The sequence below is a fragment of the Lotus japonicus genome, chromosome 3 (genome assembly GCF_012489685.1).
Source record: "Lotus japonicus ecotype B-129 chromosome 3, LjGifu_v1.2".
NCBI classification, from domain to species: domain Eukaryota; kingdom Viridiplantae; phylum Streptophyta; class Magnoliopsida; order Fabales; family Fabaceae; genus Lotus; species Lotus japonicus.
The window spans coordinates 87,392,977-87,413,980 of NC_080043.1; the positions used below are offsets into that span (position 1 = coordinate 87,392,977).

Below are 21,004 nucleotides of genomic sequence, written 5' to 3' on the forward strand. Positions count from 1 at the left end.
GAAAAGGGACACAAGTGAGACTCTACTGATGGAATCTACACATGTTTACTAAAATATGGTATTCACGGAAAGAAGTCATTACAGACGATGACTTTGGCAAAATATGAAATAAAGACTTTGAAAAGAAGTCATTACGGGTGATGACTTCGGTTATGTGCCCACTTTGACTCTTTACTTGCTATATATTTGGTCAAGACCCTCCATCCAGGTATGGAGGCAATACTTACCTCAGAATGGAATACCAGAGTCTAATTGAATAGGCATTGTGAGGTGAGTCTGGTGCATACCATGCGAGAAGAAAATGAGCGCGCGAGCCACTTGGCAAAAGTGTGAGCGCGTCAATCTTCGAGTTTCCTTCTTGTTCAAGATCCCCTCTTGAATTGTCACCTTTGCTCTTAGAGAATGCGATAAGGACTAGTTTTGAGAAGGAAGGCTTGTTTTTTTTTTTTTCTATTCCAAAAAAAAAAAGGTTAAAAAGATATAGCTTCCATTTTCAAATGGGTGAATAGTCACTTTGGTCCCTAAAGTTACACCAGTCGGGCAAATTCGTCCCTATTCTTCCAAAATGGCTCCCATCGTCCCTGAAGTTTGAAAACGTCGGTCACGTTGGTCCCTACCTCAGCTACCGTTAATGAACGTTAACAGAGATGATGAGTTGGCACGTTAAGTGCTCTGATGGCCAAGTCAGTCCTCAATGTTTCTTACAACAGGCAATTCAGTCCATCAAATCTAAACAATGAATTGCATTATCAAATACCATTACACAACTAAATAAAACTAAACAATGCAAACAAGTAAACACATTACCTTCTGCATGTCTGATATGAAAGTCCAGTTATGCTCATTGTGGTCTCCCAAGTCCTTAGTTGTTAGAGCAGCAGCGTCGGACTCGGATGAATCCGCTAACAAGATTGCTCCTCTTCAGCTCGAGTCCCCGATTGGACAGTTCCTTTCTCAAATTTTGATCAATCACCCGCATCTCGTGCCTGCTGCGGTTGACCAACAGCTTCAACAGCTCCAAACTGACCGTGATTCTGAATCTGATCCCAATAAACAAAATCAAGATCCTTCTTCTTCCTCCACTGATTTAGTTTTGTACAGGTAGGTTTGTTGCATCTTTTCTCATTTCTCTCTAATTTCTAAATCTTATGCGCCCTGCCCTGCCCTGCAAATGCAATTTTGATTTTATTATCAAGTATAATAGAATTTGTTTGATTCATGTCAAGTATTTTTTATGTTTGAACTGGATATGTCTAGTGTAGTGCTTTCACGGTATATGAGAATTTCACTTTTTATGGTTTAACCCGAGGTGATATGCCATTGCTGATTGCTGTCTCTTCTCATGTGAAAAACTGATTAAATCAATGAATATGACTTCAATTCTCAGCAATCAAATCTGTTTGCTTCAAGGATATTAGCTGTGTGCCATTTCATGATGTGGATTTGACTGTGCTCAATTTCAATCCTGCTTAAAATACAAACTCAGTATGCATGAATAGCTTAATGTGCTAGGGAGATGGTTTGTAACGCTGACTTCTTAATCTTCTTTCTCTTTCTGCTTTTTTCTAAATCTGATAGTTTTATTGTCAAGCAAGTCAGTTGTTGACCATTGTGCTGGATTGCAAACTTTTTTAGGAGGATTGCTGAGGTGAAGGCTAATGAAAGGAGGAAAGCACTGGAAGAGATTTTGTATGCACTGGTGGTGCAAAAGTTCATGGCTGCTAACATTTCCCTCATACCCTCCATAACCCCAGACCCAACCGGTAGAGTTGATTCATGGCCAAATGATGATGAGAAGCTTAAGCAGCTTCACTCATACGAAGCATATGAGATGCAACACAAACAAAGAGGTTCAATCAATGACAGTGTCACAAAAATAGAAACCCTCATCAGCGATTACAATGTCACCATTTGCAACATACACAAACAATCTTAATCTTGAATCAATTAAGTGCAATTGTTTGCATTGTTTGCATTGTTTAGTTTTATTTAGTTGTATAATGGTATTTGATAATGCAATTCATTGTTTAGATTTGATGGACTGAATTGCCTGTTGTAAGAAACATTGAGGACTGACTTGGCCATCAGAGCACTTAACGTGCCAACTCATCATCTCTGTTAACGTTTATTAACGGTAGCTGAGGTAGGGACCAACGTGACCGACGTTTTCAAACTTCAGGGACGACGGGAGCCATTTTGGAAGAATAGGGACGAATTTACCCGACTGATGTAACTTTAGGGACCAAAGTGACTATTCACCCATTTTCAAATGGGTGAGAAATCACACCTTATTACACATCTACTACTACACAATATGTAGGTTAGTCCCTCCTAGTAGCTGCAGCTGAATTTGTTTATACTTCATCACACACTGCTTCTGCAATGCCAATTCCACTCTAAATCCAAGATTGAAACCCATAGCTATAGCCATGTCCACCACAACCCTACCCCTCTTATCTCCCAACCTCTCTTTCAAACCCTCATTTCATCTCCGGCGCCAACCATTCCCATCGACGACCAGAGTCCAATCCTTCAGTCCTCAATTCATACGCAGCCTCATTGGGTTTTCACCCAAAGCACCCAGATTCTCTTTGGTGAAGCGCTTCGCCACAAACGACGATGAGAGCGGAGCGGGTGCTGCCGTTGGGGTGGATGAAGCTGAGAAAGAGGCTCGAGGGCAGGGCACCATGCCGGAGCGGTTTCGGTACCTCACTAAAGAAGCTCCCGATCCTCCTGTTAGGTGGCCATGGCTTGTGGGTCAGTCAGTTCCTTCTTTCTTCTCTGTTTGTGCATTTGGTTATCCAGAAAGTAGGGGAAAAGTGGAAGTAAAACAATTTAAATAAAATGGAAAGGAAATTTTTTTAACTTGATTTATCTTTGTTTTTATGTGCCTTTGGTCCAATTTAGCTAGATGAGATTGTTTCCTCATGTTAAAATTCAGTTCCAAATTTTGATATTCTTGTTGGTGGTTTAAGTTTTGGTGGAATGTTGGTTCTGAACTCTTTAGACATGTTCATTTAGTTTAGTTAAAGAGCTTAATTAAGCATTTATATCAATGAACACTTACCACATAAGTGATTTTATATTTGAAAAGCTTATTGAAATGGTTTGAAAGAGTTTATTGGTAGGGATAAACTAATCTGCGAAGCTTATATCAAAAAACTTGTCAGAAGATGTTTTCATAAGTTTACCAAATACCTGCTCCAGTACTTATGTTTCAGATAAAATCAAATAAACTCTTCCGTTATTTTTTCCTGGGTATGTTTCATCTCCATTTGGTCATACAAGGACAAAGTTATCATTGTTGAGGCATGATTAATATGAAGAAATTCTTTGATTAGAATAGAGTAATTATGGTTGCTCCATAACCTTGTAGTCCTGATATCTGGGGATGGCTGAGTATTTAGGTTACTCCTTTGTCTATTATTGGTGCTGTGTGCAAAGATGAACTTAAAAATTATATGCCCCCAGTTCCCATTATAACTTTTTTGTGCAACTGTTCTATTTTCTTAATGACTTGACTCATGTAACGATTTGATTCTATTTCCATGTACAGTACTGGTTTTTCTCATCTATGCTTGGAGGGCTGTTCTATTTGAACTTTCAAATTGGAGGAATGCTGCCTTTGCAATTGTTCGTTTTATAGGATACGTCCTGAAATATGCTTTGGCAGTGGTCTATCGTTTCATAGGAAATCCAATCACTTTTTCAATTAGATCGTTTGAGGATTCACTTTACGCCATTCGCGCTTTTTACTCTTGGATAATCAACTGCGCCCCTGTACCAGACCTGACCATCATCATTGTTCTTGCATCACTTGTTTTAGCTATTGCTGAAGCTGTTGTACCAAACTGTATCAGCAACCAACCTTATGTTCTGACTGTATCCGGTCTCATCGGCTATGCTGCTGTTAGAGGCTATGTTTCTGAACCTTTGTTCTGGACCCTTCTGCTTGGGATATACGGTTTTTCAAAATTTATCAAGAGGAGAGATGATGTTTCATCCGCAATGCCTGCTGCAGCCGTCCTCGCTGCTGTTGGAGAGCCTTGGGTTAGAGTTTTGGTGATTATCTCGTTCACGGCCTTGGCTATTTTTCAGTATTCCAAAACCCTTTCAGAAGGGAAAGAAGTTGAAGAAGTTGGAACGCAGGAGAGGAGGCTTCCAATTCCACTTCTTCTTGTTGCTTTAGCTATTGGCTTACGAGTTGGTGCTAAATGGGCTGGGTATAGGCACTTGACATGGATGATCGTATGACCACAAAAACCTGATATATCTGAGTTTGAAGAAGAATGGAAGAATGGTGGTCTATAGAGTTGAGGTAGGTTTTGATATAGATAGAAAGGGTTGTTATTCTGTTCTCCTTGTTGCAATTGTTGTAGTGTTTTTTCAATGGTTTTAAAAGGGAGCAAAGGATCACAAGGCTGTGCTTGTGCATATAAGCTTGTAATTTGACTGTTCCAGTAAATGCATTTGCAATTTTGATTTATTAAAGGAAGCATAATTAAGTGCCTCTTAGGTTAACTGTTAGCAAATGGCTGCACAGATCCGAATGCGTAAAATGTGAAAGCAACAGGCCATAAGTCAACTAGATAGAGCTTGTTTGAGATGTGTAAACAAACAGGTCATAAGTCACCTAGATAGAGCTTGTTTGATTTATATCCACAGTTAAATCACCTACAGTCACTCTTTTCCTTATAAAAATTCTTCCTATCAGCTTCTACCAAAACCACTTTTCCCATCAAAGTCAGTTCCTCCCTCAGACTTTGTATGTTTAATTTTGTGCTATAAAAAAGTCATAAGACAATTTCTGTCATGTTGAACAGATATTGAAGTAAGTGCACAGTAAAATGCATGACAATTAGGAGGAAAGTGGACTAACTTTGAACAAGGATAAAACCTTTTTTTAGCTGGATGTGCATCATCAAGGTTTCCATTTGGTCTCAAGTGTTTGCTTATTGGACCGGTCTTGCCTTATCAGAGCGACTCGACCTCTATCCAGGGGACTTAGCGACCTTGGCGCGTCGACTCTGGAAAGCTTAGGCTGAAAACTAGCGAGTTGGGCTTGTAGCGAATAAAGGCCCACGATGCTTAGATGAAGCCCAAATGTAATAAATTTAGATTTAGGGTTTAACCCCACTATAAAAAGTTAGATCATTTGACCAATAAAAAAAGAAGCTAGATCCTTCATTGGATAAACAAATTCTCTTTTACTCTTAAAGTTGGGTGGTAAATCTAACCAATGGGGTTCCAAATCCAATCCCCTATTAAAAACCTACCCATATCATGTGGTTTAATCCATTCGGGTCGGGTAAACATTCCCCACTAAACAAACGATCAAGGCCCGGTCCACAAAGAAAATTACTAGGGTTTTGGCGTGCCTCTACCACTATTAGCCTATAAAACCTTCCTTCCCCTTCTCTCATTCTCACACTCACAGAGATTAGGGTTTAGCCTCCGCGATTCAAAACCTTCACCATTCTCTCAAAATCACTCTTCTGCATTCACCTTCCCTTCTTTCTTTTTCTTCAAATTCTCCGCACGTTGCACACCCCGGGCTTCTCCGAGATCTCAATGACGTGAAAGCCCCGATGCAGGTGCCAAATCGCCGCCGTTCGTGTTGCAGTTCAGCCCAATTTCCACGGCTGATCTGTGTCAAAGTAACGGCAAAATCTCAAAATTATTCTTCTACATTCATGTTCCCTTCAATTGTTTTCTATTGAATTTGCCTCGTTAAACCTTCAGTTTTTTATTCGAACACTGTGTGTTCTGTGAATTTCAAGCTAGTCCTAGAGGCACAAATTAAAACGCGGTCGTTTTCGATTTTGGATACTTGCATCTCTCGGCTTGTTCCTCCGGAAACAACCGTCACAAAATCAATTTTTATAAAATTTAATTGTTTGATTTTGTTGATTTGTTGGCTGTGATTACACGTTATCCGCGCTTCTGAGAATTTTCAATGAAGCACAATGGATTAATTATGGTTGAATTTCTTGATATGAGCCTACTGTAATCTTCATATTTTTTGTTTTATATGGAATGTTTTGATTATTTTGAATGTGTTTCAGTGTGATAGGTGGCCATGATGATTTCTAATCAGCTTTTATGCCAGTTCTGCTTCTGAAATATAATGATCGATAGAGCTGTTATATTCTCTGAGCCTCTTAATCATGTGTATGGAACTGTTTTTTTTTTTGTTGTTGTTGAGACTGTTTTTCACTCCAAATTGCTGTGTTTTTTAAATTGATTTGTTTGTTTTGTTCTTGTTCATAAGAGGTTGTCAATGATGATATAATCCATGTTGTTGAGGTGTAGTGGAACCAAGATCCTGTTTACAGGTGAACCTACTTGGTGAAGCTACATTCATATGATGTTATTGGATTTCACTGAGGTTATGCTATGTGAAACTCTGTTATAAATTTTTGCTCTTGTGCTTCTGATCTACTTTGTTTTAGTTGTGAGTTTTTCTGTTACAGTCCATGATTATCCTGTGTTTTAAATGTTATTGCTATTGCTTTTTGACCCTTCTTAGTGTTGCTATATTCCCATGTTAGTTTTGCTTGATTTGAGCTTCATATTTTAATGAGTTTCACTATACCCGGCTCCTTTATAGTGGTTCTGGGTCTGAATAGCTCAGAGATTTTTGTGTTGTCTATCAGCTTCATCTCTTGTAAAATCCACGAGAATGGAGTTAAATAACAGCACTAAATTTGTTTTTACAATTCATTTGTATTTTGTGCGATGGTGTCACTGTCTTTGTTCGAGTCAGCTTTCATCTGTAATTCAATATTGTACACTTCTTAGTTGTTTCAGTTGCAGGTTAAGATTCTGGTTTTAGGAAGCTGTTGTGCTCACTACTTGTTGAGTTGGAACAATCGTGACGTTGGTCTTGCTTGGATGATATAGTCTAGGGCTTCTTATGCTGAATTGTAAATTATCAAAGATGTAATTCTTATTTATTGTAGGTTATGTTTAATTATTAAGTTTGGTTTGGTTTTGAGGATGGTATGTATGTAGTATAATCCAGTTTAATTATTTGCATAGATGTGAATGTGATGGAGAAGTTGAGAAATAGAAGTTTGGTTTTTTCTCTTATACTTATTTTTTTTGTTAAGTATGATAATGTTCAAAATGAAATATTAATCTGATAACACTTGAGCAACGTTGCTTAACTTTGGGCTGTTAGCAACGCTACCTCAGCAAGCTCCAGTGGGGGAGAAAAATAAGGAACGCACCTTAACTTAAGGAACTAGGTTAAGCAACCCCATTGGAGTTGCTCTAATCACTGACCTTTATCTCTACGTTAAATTTTTTGTTGAACCTCTGTCTATTCAAAACATTAAAGAAACGTACAATTCTCGATCCGAAATAAAAGTTAATTAAAGCTGATCTCCTCCTATGTAACCATGGCAGGCAGGACAGGGAAAATGTAATGTTGTTTTCCATTCTTCGGAATTATGTTATGTTTTGACTCTTGTAATTAATGATATTAATTTTTAGCATATTGTTTCCTGAATTGTCGACAATCAAGGGTCTTTGGGCTGGATTCCTTAAGCTACTATTGTTTTTATCATGTAGGTCACTCCCCAGTATGCACAAGTAGGGTGCTGGTAACATTCGTCTCTCTATGAGATGAGGATTATACTCTGCTGAAGAACTTTGATAAGATAATAAAGAAAAAATGAAAATTATGAAAATTTAGTGTGGATTTAACATCAATTACATGTTTAAAAAAAAAACATCAATTACGAATTAGAATGAGAATTAACACAAATTATTCCTATACACTTTACAAATGGACAAAACATTGCTTCTCTTCTAAGGCTGTTTTTTTGTGTGTTGGCCAATAAAAGCCTTCAATCAGAGCCAAACGAATAGTAAGGGAAATGTCACTGATAGCCCTCCCCAAAGGGACTCCATCTTAATGAATAAGTCTTTTCTCTCTCAAACTATTTCCATCATGTCATGTAATATCATCAAAGGGTGACCACATCTTGTTGATAATCCTCTCCTAAGTGTATCTTTAAAATAATTTTTTTTTACTTTATCTATCAAATGGTTCCCTTTCCATTTAGATCATATTGGGACGAATGCATCTTATTGAAAGCTCTCTTCATTCCATCCAAGATAATCCTCTCCATCTAGAATCACATAACTAAATGCACCTAGATTATTACCAATCTCATATTTCTATCAGAGTACATCTACAAAACAAGTTCTTCAACTTTTATCAAAGTACATCTACGTAATATCAATCTCATATTGCTATCCACTTTCAAAAAAATATCTCATATTGCTATCAAACTAATTACTTACATGTTTGTTTTTAATAAACGTAATTGTCATAACAAGATATTATAATTAGGGACAAAGGAAATAGTATTGAATTTAAAAGTACACGCTTCTCTCCACTTTAATTGAATAAACAACTTCTAACTATTGCAACATAATTAAAAAAAGCTTAATTGCCTTTTCAGTCTCATCATCGATTCTTGGTTCCTCATTCATGGCAGCTTCTTCCTTCTTCAACAGAGTCTCCAAGGCTCTCAACTCTTCACCTTCCTCCTACAAACTCGTGCTTCTCTGCACTCTCACTCTCAGGTGCGTTCTTTTCTACTGTTGCATTCATGCGCTTTCTTTCACAATTCTCCTAAATCTCGCAATTAAATTGAACTGGATTCAATCATCTTGGATCTTGAAAATTGCAGTGGTGGAGGTGTGGTGGCATACTCAGAATCACAATCAGAACCTCACCGAAAAAAGAAAGTGGTTGTTCTTGGAACAGGATGGGCTGCTACCAGTTTCCTGAAGGATTTGGATGTTTCTATATACGATGTCCAGGTTGTTTCGCCTCGTAACTACTTTGCATTTACTCCCTTGTTACCCAGTGTCACTTGTGGGACAGTTGAAGCACGCAGCATCGTCGAGCCAGTCCGAAACATCATAAAAAAGGTGGAGGAACCAAAACTAGAATTCTAAGCATAGCAATTGTATGTAACTTTTTTAATTATGGTGTTTAGAAGAGCTTTTTTGAGTTTACCTTATAGCATAAGCACTTACCAGGTGTTTGGTTAAGCTTGTGAATATGACTTATTACCTGTCTTTTTTGGTGTATTTAATTACTTTCGCAATTTCGAGCCGGGTAGGATCACTATGGGCGACAAAGCTCTCCCTAGCTAGTATTTAAGTTCTTTTGAGCTTATTTCGATAAGCATTTTAAATAAGTTCATGAATAAACGTTTATGTGATAAGTGCTCAATGAAGCTGTGTATCCAAATGCACCCCTAAACGTGAAGTCAAGCATTCTTTGATGTTGTTACTGAGCTTATAAAACAGGATTTTTTAGAGGCATGGCTTTGTTTTGTGTCTTGAGGTTGTTGTTATCATCTTGTGGTTGCATTGTGGATTTTTTTCCCTTTTTTTTTTTTATTGTTTTTCAAGGTTATTTTTACCATTTAATTAATGAAGGAGTTCATTTTATTAATTACCCATTGCAGCGAAAAGGAGAAATAAAATTTTGGGAGGCAGAATGTGTCAAGATTGATGCTGCAAACAAAAAGGTTTCCTGTCGGTCCAATATTGACAACTTAGTGGGTAGTGGTGAATTTTCTCTCGACTATGACTTATTGGTCGTAGCCGTAGGAGCACAAGTAAATACTTTCAACACTCCTGGTGTCAAGGAGAACTGTCATTTTCTGAAGGTAACTTTATTTGTTTTGTGTAGTTTAATTTTGTTTGTTTGTTTATAGTTGTTAGTGTATCAGGAGATTTGTTAAATGTACTATATCATCACTCACAGGATGTTGAGGATGCTCAGAAGATCAGGCTGTCTGTGATAGATTGCTTTGAGAAGGCTGTTCTTCCTAGCCAATCTGAAGAGGACCAAAGGTCAAATCTTCACTTTGTAGTTGTTGGAGGAGGTCCAACTGGTGTTGAGTTTGCTGCAGAGCTGCATGATTATGTCCAAGAAGATTTAATCCAGTTATATCCCACCGTTAAAGATTTAGTGAAGATAACTTTGATCCAATCAGGAGATCACATTTTGAATATGTAAGGGACCTATTATCTGATTTTTCTCTCTAATTAATTTATTTATTCTTTTACATATGCTGGCTATAGAACTTGCATGTGGTATGGTCTCTGCTGCTAGAGCTCTTTTAACTGTAACAATCTTCAGCTATACATGTTATTTTACTATCATGAAATGAGCTCGTAGCGGACTGGCAACGTTGACAATGGTTAATGTTACCAGAAAAGACAAATTAGATTGCTAGCTTTTGAGTCATAAATATGGTGAGCTGTGAATATTGTAGATAAAATGTAATTTAATAAGGTGTGTCAGATTTGAAATCTATTAAATTAAGGGATTTTGCTTAGGATGTTATTCCTAACTACATGTAGAAAACTGGGGATTTCATAGCCTTCAAATCTCTAAGACTTGAAGGCAATAACTACCTCAATGAAGCATTCAAATCTCTTGATCATCTATTGAATCAGAGTTCAGATCTATTGCTCAAGGAGCATGTGAACTGCTATGGTTAAAAATTATTCTAGATGGTTTGAGAGTTATTCGAGATTATATTTGATGTATAACTGTAGGTCCTTACTTTTTCTTCCCAACAATTTAAGCCTTCTAACTTTTATGCATTCTGCCACGATCAGTTTTTTCTTGGGTTTCTGGTATAGCTAAGCTCATTAAAGAAAACCAGTCAATGAGCAAGTCTGACTAGCTTTTTAAATCTTCCACATTCTCAACTCTTCAATCTTACAGGTTTGATGAAAGAATAAGTTCATTTGCTGAGAAGAAGTTTACCAGAGATGGTATAGAAGTTCAAACAGGATGCCGAGTTGTCAATGTTAATGACAAGGAAATTACAATGAAGGTGAAATCAACAGGAGAGGTTTGCTCTGTGCCCCATGGATTGATTGTCTGGTCCACTGGCATTTCAACTATTCCGGTTATAAGAGACTTTATGGAAGAAATTGGTCAGGTGCTACTTAATTCCATAATTTCTGAAGCATAGTTTCCCCAACCTTTGGTCTTAGCTTTATGTGTGTGCGTGCATGTGGTGGGGAATATAATTCTGAATTTTTATTATAATATGTCGGAACTAATATGCACGTTAAGGGTTTGAATCCTAGAGTCAGCACTTCGGGGAGGGCTTTATCTAATCACTTCCCTCAGCCAGAACGGTTAATCCCTTAACTATGTTTATAGGGATTCCATGTCAAAGACCAATATATATATACGGGATCCACTTACTCTAGGAGTAATTCCGCAAGGGTTACTCTGCTTAATTGCTTTCTTATATGATGTGTTTAACAAATCTATCAATTGAATCATGTGATATTACCATGATGATTATGTTCATTTAAATCAGTAATTTATAGGTATGTAATCCTATAGTCGATATTTACTTGTATTTTAAGAAGTGTATTATCCATGAAGTTGAAGTTATCTGGTGAAGGATCTAAATATTTTAATATTTTATGAAATTTGTATACATGATCTATTCATTTAAAAGTTGTAGTTCAATGGTTTGATTTGCCAAATTCATACTTGATCCTCCTCATATTATATATACAAATCACAATTAACTCTTATATCTGAAAAAACTTCAATTACTGTGTTCAGACTAAAAGGCATGTGCTAGCAACTGATGAATGGTTGCGAGTGAAGGGATGCGAAGCTGTGTACGCCGTTGGTGATTGTTCTACAATAGTTCAACGTAAAATCATGGTATCTCTTAAGCCATTAACAGGCCTTTTTTAGGCTTATATACTCATTTAATATATCATTGTTCTGCATCCTAATTCAACTTAATATAGACTTGACCAACCTCGGCTGGCATCGGATATATTCTGTTAAATTCCACATAGCTATGAATGTACTCGATTGTTGTTATTTTCATCTTGAAGTGAAAATGGATGAAATTATGAGACCTTTAGACAGTTATGTTAATCAAGATTGAATTTATCTGTTACAATTAATTCATTACCTTTTTCTAGGATGATGTCTTGGCCATATTTGAGACTGCGGACAAAGATAACTCCGGTACCTTAACTGTTGAAGAATTCCAGGATGTTATGGATGACATTCTCTTAAGATACCCTCAAGTAGAACACTATCTAAAGAAGCAACATATATATGACTTTACCATGCTTTGGAAAGATTCACAAGGAAATGAAAGAAAAGAAATAGACATAGAAGGGTTTAAGCTGGCCCTTTCTCAAGCAGATTCACAGATGAAGACTCTGCCAGCAACTGCACAGGTATGCATCATTTCATCAGTAATTGAATGCTTTCTTATGCCGACTGTTTTGGCAGTCAAATATATTACATGCAGCAAGTTTTATGTGTACCACTATATCCTCTATCTAGGTTGCTGCCCAACAAGGTACATATCTAGCTAGATGTTTTAACAGCATGGATCATTGTGAACAACATCCTGAAGGTCCTCGACGCTTTACAGGATCTGGACATCATAGGTTTCTTCCTTTCCGGTAACACCTTGTACTTCAAAGTGATTACAAAGTTATGACTGTTTTCTGTATTGCCTGTCTTAGAAGTGGAAATTGCAAAGTAGTCTGCTGTATTCTAATATGATACCCCGGAAGTCCAGTATAAGTGTTAAATTGGTCTCTGATCCTATTATGTAGTGATTGCTTCAAATTTCAAAGCTGAAGTTGATAATAAGAACTTGGAAACACTAGTAGCACACACGTCAGTGTGTGAACAAAAAATGTTGAGAAGTCCCATATTGATTAGAAATATGGCCAAAATAGTCCTTACAAAAGGGTAGAACAACCTTCACCCCCTAAGCTAACTTTTGGGGTAGAGTTAGGCCTAACCCAAATTCTAATATGGTATCAGAACCTATCCTAGATCCCCCTTTATTGGAGAACACCCATATATGGGCTAATGTTCATTCCTGCAAATTCTACACTCCATATGTCCAGCCCGGGGCATGACGGGGGTGTTGAGAAGTCTCACAACATTAACTAGAGATAATGACCAATTTAGTCCTTATAAAGAGTAGAGCAACCCTTACCTTAAAGGCTTAAACTACCTTTTTGGTATGGAGTTAGGTTTTACTCAAATTCTAATAAAACTGTCCATTTAGGTGAAGTGTGCACTCTACGATTTAGGTCCACTATGGAATAAATGCTTTTCAAACCAAATCTTTAGTGGCTTCCATGGAAACTGATAACAAAGAATTGTTTCGGGTTGAAGGTTTTATATCTTATCATCCCTACGCAGGATATTTTTCAGTTCATGAGGTGAAGCATTTTATTTTAACTTGAAACCATGTTCCCATGGTGAGTTTTACTTTAAGATCTATCACATACCCGACCTATTATTAAAGCAGGATATGGCAAATGTGTTCTTATGTTCAACATCTATGAAAACTTGTAAGATTTAACCAATTCAGAGGTCATAAGTGGCATGCACCTTGGTTTTGTTTCATGAGGTATGAAGAGGGCATCTAACCAAAACATAGGACATACACATATTCACATAATGGATATGATTCAAAAATAAAAGCTGATTGGGTTTTGAGAACCCTTTTTGATTAGCTTTCTAAGTAATCAAAGATACAATGGGTAGTTTTGTTTTTTATGCGCTTTTCTTGCTTTATCCCTGACTTGTCAGTAAGAGGCTTGTTGCTTATTATCAAAAGGTACAAACATTTTGGGCAATTTGCTCCACTGGGTGGGGAGCAGGCAGCTGCAGAACTTCCTGGAGACTGGGTTTCCATTGGTCACAGTACTCAATGGCTTTGGTATTCTGTATATGCAAGGTAATTATCTATGATGCAAAGCACACTTGTTTGAAATATAGCACATAACTTGTCTTGCGTTGTAACTTCTCTGTTTCACATTCAGCAAGCAAGTGAGTTGGCGCACAAGGTATTTGGTCGTGTCTGATTGGGCGAGAAGATTCGTATTTGGGAGGGATTCAAGCCGAGTTTAATTTGTGAACTGGCGCACAATGTATGAATTATTTTGTTGCACATTCTTTCTCTCTGTTAATTCTTGGACCTGATGTACAGTGATATTTTTTTATGGAACATTTTGTTCCACCTTTGAGAACTGCCATCATCAATTGGATGGCAGTGTTTGTGTTTACAGCTTTCGTTTTGCATCAGTATTCTTGTGGTTGGTATACAAAAGCAAGTTTTTTAGTCGTTGCATAAATAATGGTAATTTTACTATGTTTCTATGACTTTAGCTCTTGTAACATGGAAAAATGATCATCAGAGAATCTAACACTGCATTGCTGTCATACTATGTTTGGAGTCAATTTGGAAAATGCCATACTCAAATTTTCTTTTTGACCTGTAAAACTCATAGCCCAGTTGAAAAGAGTGAATTTGATATACTGGATTTAAAAACTTTCACAATTCTACCAGATTTTAGTTAGTTTACACAATAAAAATCAAATTAATTTATGTTTTATAACTTTTCAAAAAGATGATTTAAGTTAAAAATAAAGTTAATCACTTATAATGTTATAACTATCTAAATGACATACGTTATAAAAATTAGGAAATTACTACCTTCACACCTAGTGAAAGATAGAAATAGAAGAGAGAAAAAAGAGAGAGAAAAGTGAGAGATATGATAGGAAAGTAAGTCTTATGAAAAGAAAATTGAGGTGAAAATGAGATGAAAAAAAAGAAAGTGATTGTGAATGTGTTAAAACTTAAAAACCCTAAGAATTCTTCATCAATTTTCGTAGTTGCACTCAGATTGAATTATTTTCTTTTTAATACAGTTTAATTAAAAAAAACTAAGCTTCTTCTATTGGACAAAGAATACTAATAAGGTGTTGGTTTAATTGTAAGCAAACTAGATCTCGTAAGGATGAGAACACAAGTTTAACTTTGAAAAGTCATTTGTTGAAGTGGAACCACTAAAGTTTTCCAAATGGGTAAAAACATCTCGGTTAAAAGAAAAAATACATTGGAAATATATTGAAATTAAAACACTAGGCAACTGTTAACGTTTCTTAACTGATGTTCATGATTCATTACATAATGATCCGAGAATTAAGTCCCTGATTTCTGTGGTCAGACATTAACCGCAGCACTAGCAAATTTATCCGTGACCCTATTGTTAGTGTTCTTCTTAAGCCAAATTTCCAACATCTTTTCTTTCTAGCCATGCATTTTTCAACTTGTTCAAACTCCGAATGCACTGCAGATCAAAAGGCAAGTGTAATATTTTTCTTGATTTAACAAGTCAATGTAAGAACACTATTCTAAACAAAGAAAGTGCATCACATACTACGTGGCTATAACAGCTTTGACCAAGCGTTGCAGAGTTTAAAACCTTAACTAAAAAAAATCTTTTACTCCTCTATTTTTGCATGCAAAGAAAGCAGAAAGAGTGAAAAAAGTGGGAAAAAGTAACATAAAAAAGCACTAAGGAAGATAAACTAGCTAGCTTGGGATTTCACAATGCGTTGGTCTTCCTTCTATAACACAACCTCAAGGATTTTTCATGAGTATCCATCATGGTCCAAGTCTGTTGTTATATGCACTGTCATCAGGTATTGACATATTCTCACACTTTACGTTCTTGCTGCAGTTGTTATGATAAATATTTGATGTTTTATTCATTTGAGAGGAGAAAGCACTACATTTGTGTTTGAATATCTGGCAAGTTTTCACGTTTGAGATAGAAATGATTTTGGATGAAGCTTACTCAGTGCATGTGAAAATCATTCTACAATTGAGTTTAAACCAAAATCAATTATGGGGAGAAACTTCTGTTAGTAGCTTTTGAATGTCATAATATTGATTATGAGAAAGAGCAGTTGACTGAGAACAGTAAAAGTGCATCTAAACATGCAAGTAACCCCTTTTCTCTGGAAATTGGAATTCAAATTTTTCTTCATATTATCTCTCTTTTTTGGGTTGCAGTGGTGGAGGTGTGGTGGCATATGCTGATGCCAAACCAGCACAAAGTGACAATGTTGGTCACAACCGGAAAAAGAAAGTGGTGGTTCTGGGAACTGGCTGGGCTGGAACCAGTTTTGTGAAAAACATGAAAAGCTCCTCCTATGATATTCATGTGGTTTCACCACGTAACTATTTTGCATTCACTCCTCTGCTACCAAGCGTCACTTGTGGCACAGTGGAGGCTCGCAGCGTTGTCGAACCGATTCGCAGCATCTCCCGGAAGGTATTCTCTTTCCCTTATATCATAGTCATTTTCAAATCTTCATCTTTACTTGTGCAATTTGAATAATTTGAGTATGCAATGTACATCTTATCATGCCATCAAACCTAAGTAACTCATCACTTAGAATGTTCTTCATGCCATGGCATTAAATTGGGGTAGCAGTTGTGTCGCAATCCTTGAAATTGAGAGTAAATGTGACCAGGGTTTCAAATTGTGGTTTGCAACTGCAATTGTGGTCGTAATGTAACGGGATTTTGGTGGAGTCCCTGCATCGCCACCTCGACCGCATTTGAATTCAAAGATATTAAGAAACATTATGTTTGATAAATTATGCATAGTGTTTCAGCTTCAAAGATGTTTGATTAAACTATATCATAGTATACTTATAAGTGAATTCGGTTCATGCCCTGCATCAGAGTGGTCTAGATATTCAATTCAGTGAAGCTGAATGCTACAAGATCGATCCCAAGAACAACAAAGTTTACTGCCGTTCTGGTCAAGACAAAAAGCTAGGTGGCCCTGAAGAATTTTCCCTTGATTATGATTACTTGGTAATAGCAATGGGAGCACGTTCTAATACCTTCAACACACCTGGTGTTCAGGAGCATGCTCACTTCTTGAAGGTACACATATATATATTTTCATTTCACTCTCTTAGGGAAAAAAACATCTCTGAGGAAAAAGAAACTTTTGTTTAGCTGAACTACTCTTGAATCTTTCTGAAGGAAGTGGAAGACGCTCAAAGAATCCGCCAAACAGTGATTAACCTTTTTGAAAGGGCAAGCCTCCCTTCTTTATCTGAGGAAGAGAAGAGAAAGCTTCTCAGTTTTGTAATTGTTGGTGGTGGTCCAACTGGGGTAGAGTTTGCTGCAGAGCTTCATGACTTTGTACATGAGGATCTATCTATATTGTACCCTTCTCTTAAAGACTATGTGAAGATTACTCTTCTGGAAGCAGGCGATCATATCTTAAACATGTAATATTTTTTTAATTCTATTCGGATATAAAGGCTATTGCTTAACTGAAGTAAAAAATGAGCATGTGAAAATTCACAATATTTGGATGTATAGTGTTTAAGAGTGAATTGTCAATTTGGTCCCGGAAAGATTTTGGCATTGGTAATTTAGCTGTTAGAAGAACGAAATGTGTTTGAAAGTTCCTAAATGTGTAAAACACCGGTCTAGTTAGCCCTTCAGGACATATTTGGTAAGCTAAAATGTCGGTCAAAGACTAACTTGACTGACAATTTACACGTTCAGGGACTTTCAATATATTTCAGCCTTCTCGAGACTAACTTGATAGCGACAAAATCTTTAAGGGATCAAGTTGACCATTCACTTAGTGTGTAAATAGGGTGCTAACTTGCACACTTTTCACTCTATTTCAGCATTCTCTTTTGCCATTTGCAACTTCAACTCTTTTTTTGTTTTCTTTCTATTTGATTTTTCAAATGTGCATTGGTGATATAGTTTATTGGTTTAATGCAGGTTTGACAAGAGAATTACGGAATTTGCTGAAGAAAAGTTTTCCAGAGATGGAACTGATGTAAGGTTGGGATCTATGGTTGTCAAAGTTAGTGCAAATGAAATCTCTGCCAAAGAAAGAAGCACTGGTGAAGTTGTTTCTATACCTCATGGAATGGTAGTTTGGTCAACTGGTATTGGTCCTCGCCCTGAAATACTTGAGTTCATGAAGCAGCTTGGCCAGGTTTGTTTCTTTTTGTTTCCTTCTCTCAATCTAAAGGCTCGGTTTGGAAGTAAGTCACACAATTTTTGCTTGCTTTGAATTCTCTGTGAGACAGATTAACAGACGTGCAATTGTTACTGATGAATGGCTAAGGGTAGAAGGATGTGACAACATCTATGCTCTAGGTGATTGCGCCACTATAAATCAGCGTAGAGTTATGGTATGTGACTCTGTGCAATCTATAAATTGGATATGTCTATCAGTCTACCCTCCTACTAGTCCTGAAATATTACTTTCTTTTTCATTCATGAGTTAAAAATAACTTGCAGCCTTTGAACATGTTTGGATCAGTTTGTTTTTCTTCTCACAATCAATTTTGGCATTCATAAGCTACTCATAAAAAGTTCTCTCCAGAATTGATTTTGGCTTTAAAATAAATTGGATAACATGTCTGTATCGACCTCTCTTACCTCCGAATCAATACTAACAATTAAAAACTACTAACATAAACTCCTCAGACTACTTTCTTTTTCATTCACGAGTGATTAATAACATGCAGCCTTTTAGCATGTTTGGATTAGTTATTTTCGTCAGAATCAATTTTGGCACTAACAAGCTACTCATACAAGCTTCTCTGCATAATTGCTTTTGGTTTTAGAATCAATTGTATATGTATGAATCAGCTTTTCTTATCTCATAATCAATTTTGACACCCTGATTCTTCTCCCAAAATTGTTTTTGCCTTTTAGAATCAATTGGAGAAGAATTTCCAAACAAGCAATTTATCTTTATGGATCTATATCAATCACCTTCTTTCTGTTGTAACCGATGATCTTTCATTTAGCCTATAATATGATTTTGGAATGAAAACAGTAGTAGCCACTCCACCCAATTATAGTTCCTGTTGATAAATGACATGTTATTTTTATAAGAAACCATTAGCATTTTAGCAACACAATTTGGGCAGCAATTCTCTGCTGAATTTCAGTATGACATTTTGAAGTTTTGAAGTGTTCTCCTTTTGTTTGCCATGGTTTTACCAGGAAGATATAGCTGTCATATTTAGCAAGGCAGACAAAGACAATTCTAGGACATTGGATATTAAAGAATTTCAAGACGTTGTTGGTGACATTATTGAGAGGTACCCACAAGTGGGGATTTATTTAAAGAAGAATCAAATGAAAGATATGGCTACCTTGCTAAACAAATCTCAGGAAAGCTCTCTTACAGTAGACATTGAGTACTTCAAAGAAGCACTTTCCAAAGTAGATTCCCAGATGAAAAATCTTCCTGCAACAGCTCAGGTACGTGCACATTATGTGCTATGTACTTTTCAATTATGCTTGATAAATTATCTACTTAGGAAATGTCCATTTTCATGTGACCTTGACATGGTTTTTCATATCGATCCCTGCACTTAAGAAATATGAATTGAAGTCTTAGAGCTATATTTGAGGGCTAGCGTGACTACAAAAAGATAGATTGAGGATTAAGTTGACTTAAAGAAGCTCAGGTGAGGACCTTTGTTCATGTTTTTTTCAGTGTAAGGGCTAATATAAAAAATCGTGTCATGGTCGGCCATGAAAATGACATGCACTCATTTACTATTATGGTGCATGTTTGGATAACAGTTTAATAACGTGAACTAACTTTCATTTCAATCCTAAGAAGAGTTTCATTCTTCTTTTTTTTTTTCCCTCGAAGTGAGTTCTAACTTCTTCAGTGACAACATATATCCAAACATAGCCTATAAAAGTTTGTCATATTACTTATGCTTTGGTGGTGGGTTCCAACTTTGAATCATTCTAGGTAGCTTCTCAACAAGGCATATATCTTGCTGACTGTTTCAATCGCATGGAGTTGTGTGAGAAGTATCCTGAAGGCCCTCTTAGGTTCAGGGGTACAGGACGCCATCGGTTTCATCCCTTTAGGTATGTGCAACTTGCAACTTCAACAAAAAGTGTCTCAAGATGTGTTAATTTCCTGTTTTCATACTTTCCAAAGCGTATTCAATCGAGCTCATAATAACATCCAATGATTCAAGTTTCTCATTGCCTAATGTTTTTTTAATTAATGAAAGGTACAAGCATTTTGGGCAATTTGCTCCTCTAGGAGGAGAACAAACTGCAGCTCAGCTTCCAGGAGATTGGATTTCAATTGGCCATAGTAGCCAATGGCTCTGGTATTCAGTATACACAAGGTATTATTCTATTTCATATAAACTGCATTTTAAGAGGTTTAATGGTAGTGTATTTTCATCCTCTAACTATTCCCAAACATACAACAGCAAGCAAGTCAGCTGGAGAACAAGAGCTTTGGTGGTATCTGACTGGACAAGGCGATTCATATTTGGCAGGGACTCAAGCCGAATCTGAAGATCCACTTCAAAGCTTGCACTACACTTTAAGGTCTACTTCATATAGAATTCTTGGCAAGACAAGACCTCAAAGGGCACACAAAAGGAAAAGGAAAAAGAATACTATGTTTAATTTTCTCATTCAAACGGATTTTCTGTTATATATTCATTTTAGAGATCATGTAATAATCTGATCAATTAAATACTTAGTACAAAGAGCTTTACAGCTCGTAGTAGTCTCATTCAACTCAAACATGATTGTCTTAGCGGAGAATACCATAATCTAAACCGAAGTAATTTTCCTCATCAGTAAATGAATGCTTAAATTTGATTTTGGTTGCTAAACACAAAAAAAGGCCATGCTTACAAGCTTGACATCATCTAGTTTGCAAAATTGCAATATTCAATTTGGACTTTACATGAGTTTCTTTGCTTCCAATCTCCCATATAAAATTCCATTCCATAATTTGAAATCATAAATGTCTGGTTACCATTAACAACTATTAAGCCCATTATAGGGGGTTTTCTGGACCAGGAAATTCAGATTTCAGACCAAATGCTGCCCAAGGAGAATGAAGAGATTGTCCTTTGGTTTTGTATGCTAGATTTTGGAATGAAAAGCATGCACAATTTACAAAAACAAACAAAATTTACTCTGTAAAATGGGAAATTTCATTTTCTTCTATACATCTTCAATTTACAGTTTACCATTTACAACAGCAACCTGAAACAGCATCATTCATTCTCTTCCCCCCAACACAAGTTACAAACACA

The 21,004-nt window shown here is 36.6% G+C and overlaps 4 protein-coding genes and 5 non-coding genes across 9 annotated transcripts; all 9 read left to right on the top strand.

Annotated features, from left to right (window-relative positions):
• The first annotated feature begins 814 nt into the window (after positions 1 to 814).
• LOC130744938 (UV-B-induced protein At3g17800, chloroplastic-like) lies at positions 815 to 1,936 on the top strand. The gene is made up of 2 exons (XM_057597095.1): positions 815 to 1,101; positions 1,636 to 1,936. The coding sequence occupies exons 1-2, from the start codon at positions 815 to 817 to the stop codon at positions 1,934 to 1,936; spliced, it is 588 nt and encodes a 195-aa protein (XP_057453078.1).
• Positions 1,937 to 2,311: 375 nt separating this feature from the next.
• On the top strand, positions 2,312 to 4,510 carry LOC130746958 (uncharacterized). The gene is made up of 2 exons (XM_057599762.1): positions 2,312 to 2,757; positions 3,557 to 4,510. The coding sequence occupies exons 1-2, from the start codon at positions 2,430 to 2,432 to the stop codon at positions 4,252 to 4,254; spliced, it is 1,026 nt and encodes a 341-aa protein (XP_057455745.1). The 5' UTR covers positions 2,312 to 2,429; the 3' UTR covers positions 4,255 to 4,510.
• A 1,024-nt stretch (positions 4,511 to 5,534) lies between these two features.
• LOC130709697 (small nucleolar RNA snoR134) lies at positions 5,535 to 5,672 on the top strand. Its single transcript, XR_009010174.1, has one exon. It is a non-coding gene; the product is annotated as a small nucleolar RNA snoR134 (small nucleolar RNA).
• A 243-nt stretch (positions 5,673 to 5,915) lies between these two features.
• Positions 5,916 to 6,003, top strand: LOC130709690 (small nucleolar RNA U36a). The gene has a single exon (XR_009010167.1). It is a non-coding gene; the product is annotated as a small nucleolar RNA U36a (small nucleolar RNA).
• Positions 6,004 to 6,071: 68 nt separating this feature from the next.
• Positions 6,072 to 6,163, top strand: LOC130709655 (small nucleolar RNA Z223). The gene has a single exon (XR_009010133.1). It is a non-coding gene; the product is annotated as a small nucleolar RNA Z223 (small nucleolar RNA).
• A 113-nt stretch (positions 6,164 to 6,276) lies between these two features.
• Positions 6,277 to 6,390, top strand: LOC130709660 (small nucleolar RNA Z278). Its single transcript, XR_009010137.1, has one exon. It is a non-coding gene; the product is annotated as a small nucleolar RNA Z278 (small nucleolar RNA).
• A 211-nt stretch (positions 6,391 to 6,601) lies between these two features.
• Positions 6,602 to 6,709, top strand: LOC130709677 (small nucleolar RNA snoR97). Its single transcript, XR_009010154.1, has one exon. It is a non-coding gene; the product is annotated as a small nucleolar RNA snoR97 (small nucleolar RNA).
• Positions 6,710 to 8,421: 1,712 nt separating this feature from the next.
• On the top strand, positions 8,422 to 14,183 carry LOC130746959 (external alternative NAD(P)H-ubiquinone oxidoreductase B1, mitochondrial). The gene is made up of 10 exons (XM_057599763.1): positions 8,422 to 8,598; positions 8,706 to 8,949; positions 9,495 to 9,698; positions 9,797 to 10,047; positions 10,769 to 10,988; positions 11,633 to 11,737; positions 12,007 to 12,270; positions 12,380 to 12,501; positions 13,680 to 13,799; positions 13,885 to 14,183. Exons 1-10 carry the CDS (start codon positions 8,504 to 8,506, stop codon positions 13,970 to 13,972), a joined length of 1,713 nt encoding a protein of 570 aa, XP_057455746.1. The 5' UTR covers positions 8,422 to 8,503; the 3' UTR covers positions 13,973 to 14,183.
• A 1,175-nt stretch (positions 14,184 to 15,358) lies between these two features.
• Positions 15,359 to 20,762, top strand: LOC130746960 (external alternative NAD(P)H-ubiquinone oxidoreductase B3, mitochondrial-like). Its single transcript, XM_057599764.1, has 10 exons — positions 15,359 to 15,553; positions 15,927 to 16,188; positions 16,605 to 16,811; positions 16,914 to 17,164; positions 17,676 to 17,895; positions 17,990 to 18,094; positions 18,918 to 19,178; positions 19,684 to 19,805; positions 19,955 to 20,074; positions 20,162 to 20,762. The coding sequence occupies exons 1-10, from the start codon at positions 15,462 to 15,464 to the stop codon at positions 20,247 to 20,249; spliced, it is 1,728 nt and encodes a 575-aa protein (XP_057455747.1). The 5' UTR covers positions 15,359 to 15,461; the 3' UTR covers positions 20,250 to 20,762.
• Positions 20,763 to 21,004: the final 242 nt, after the last annotated feature.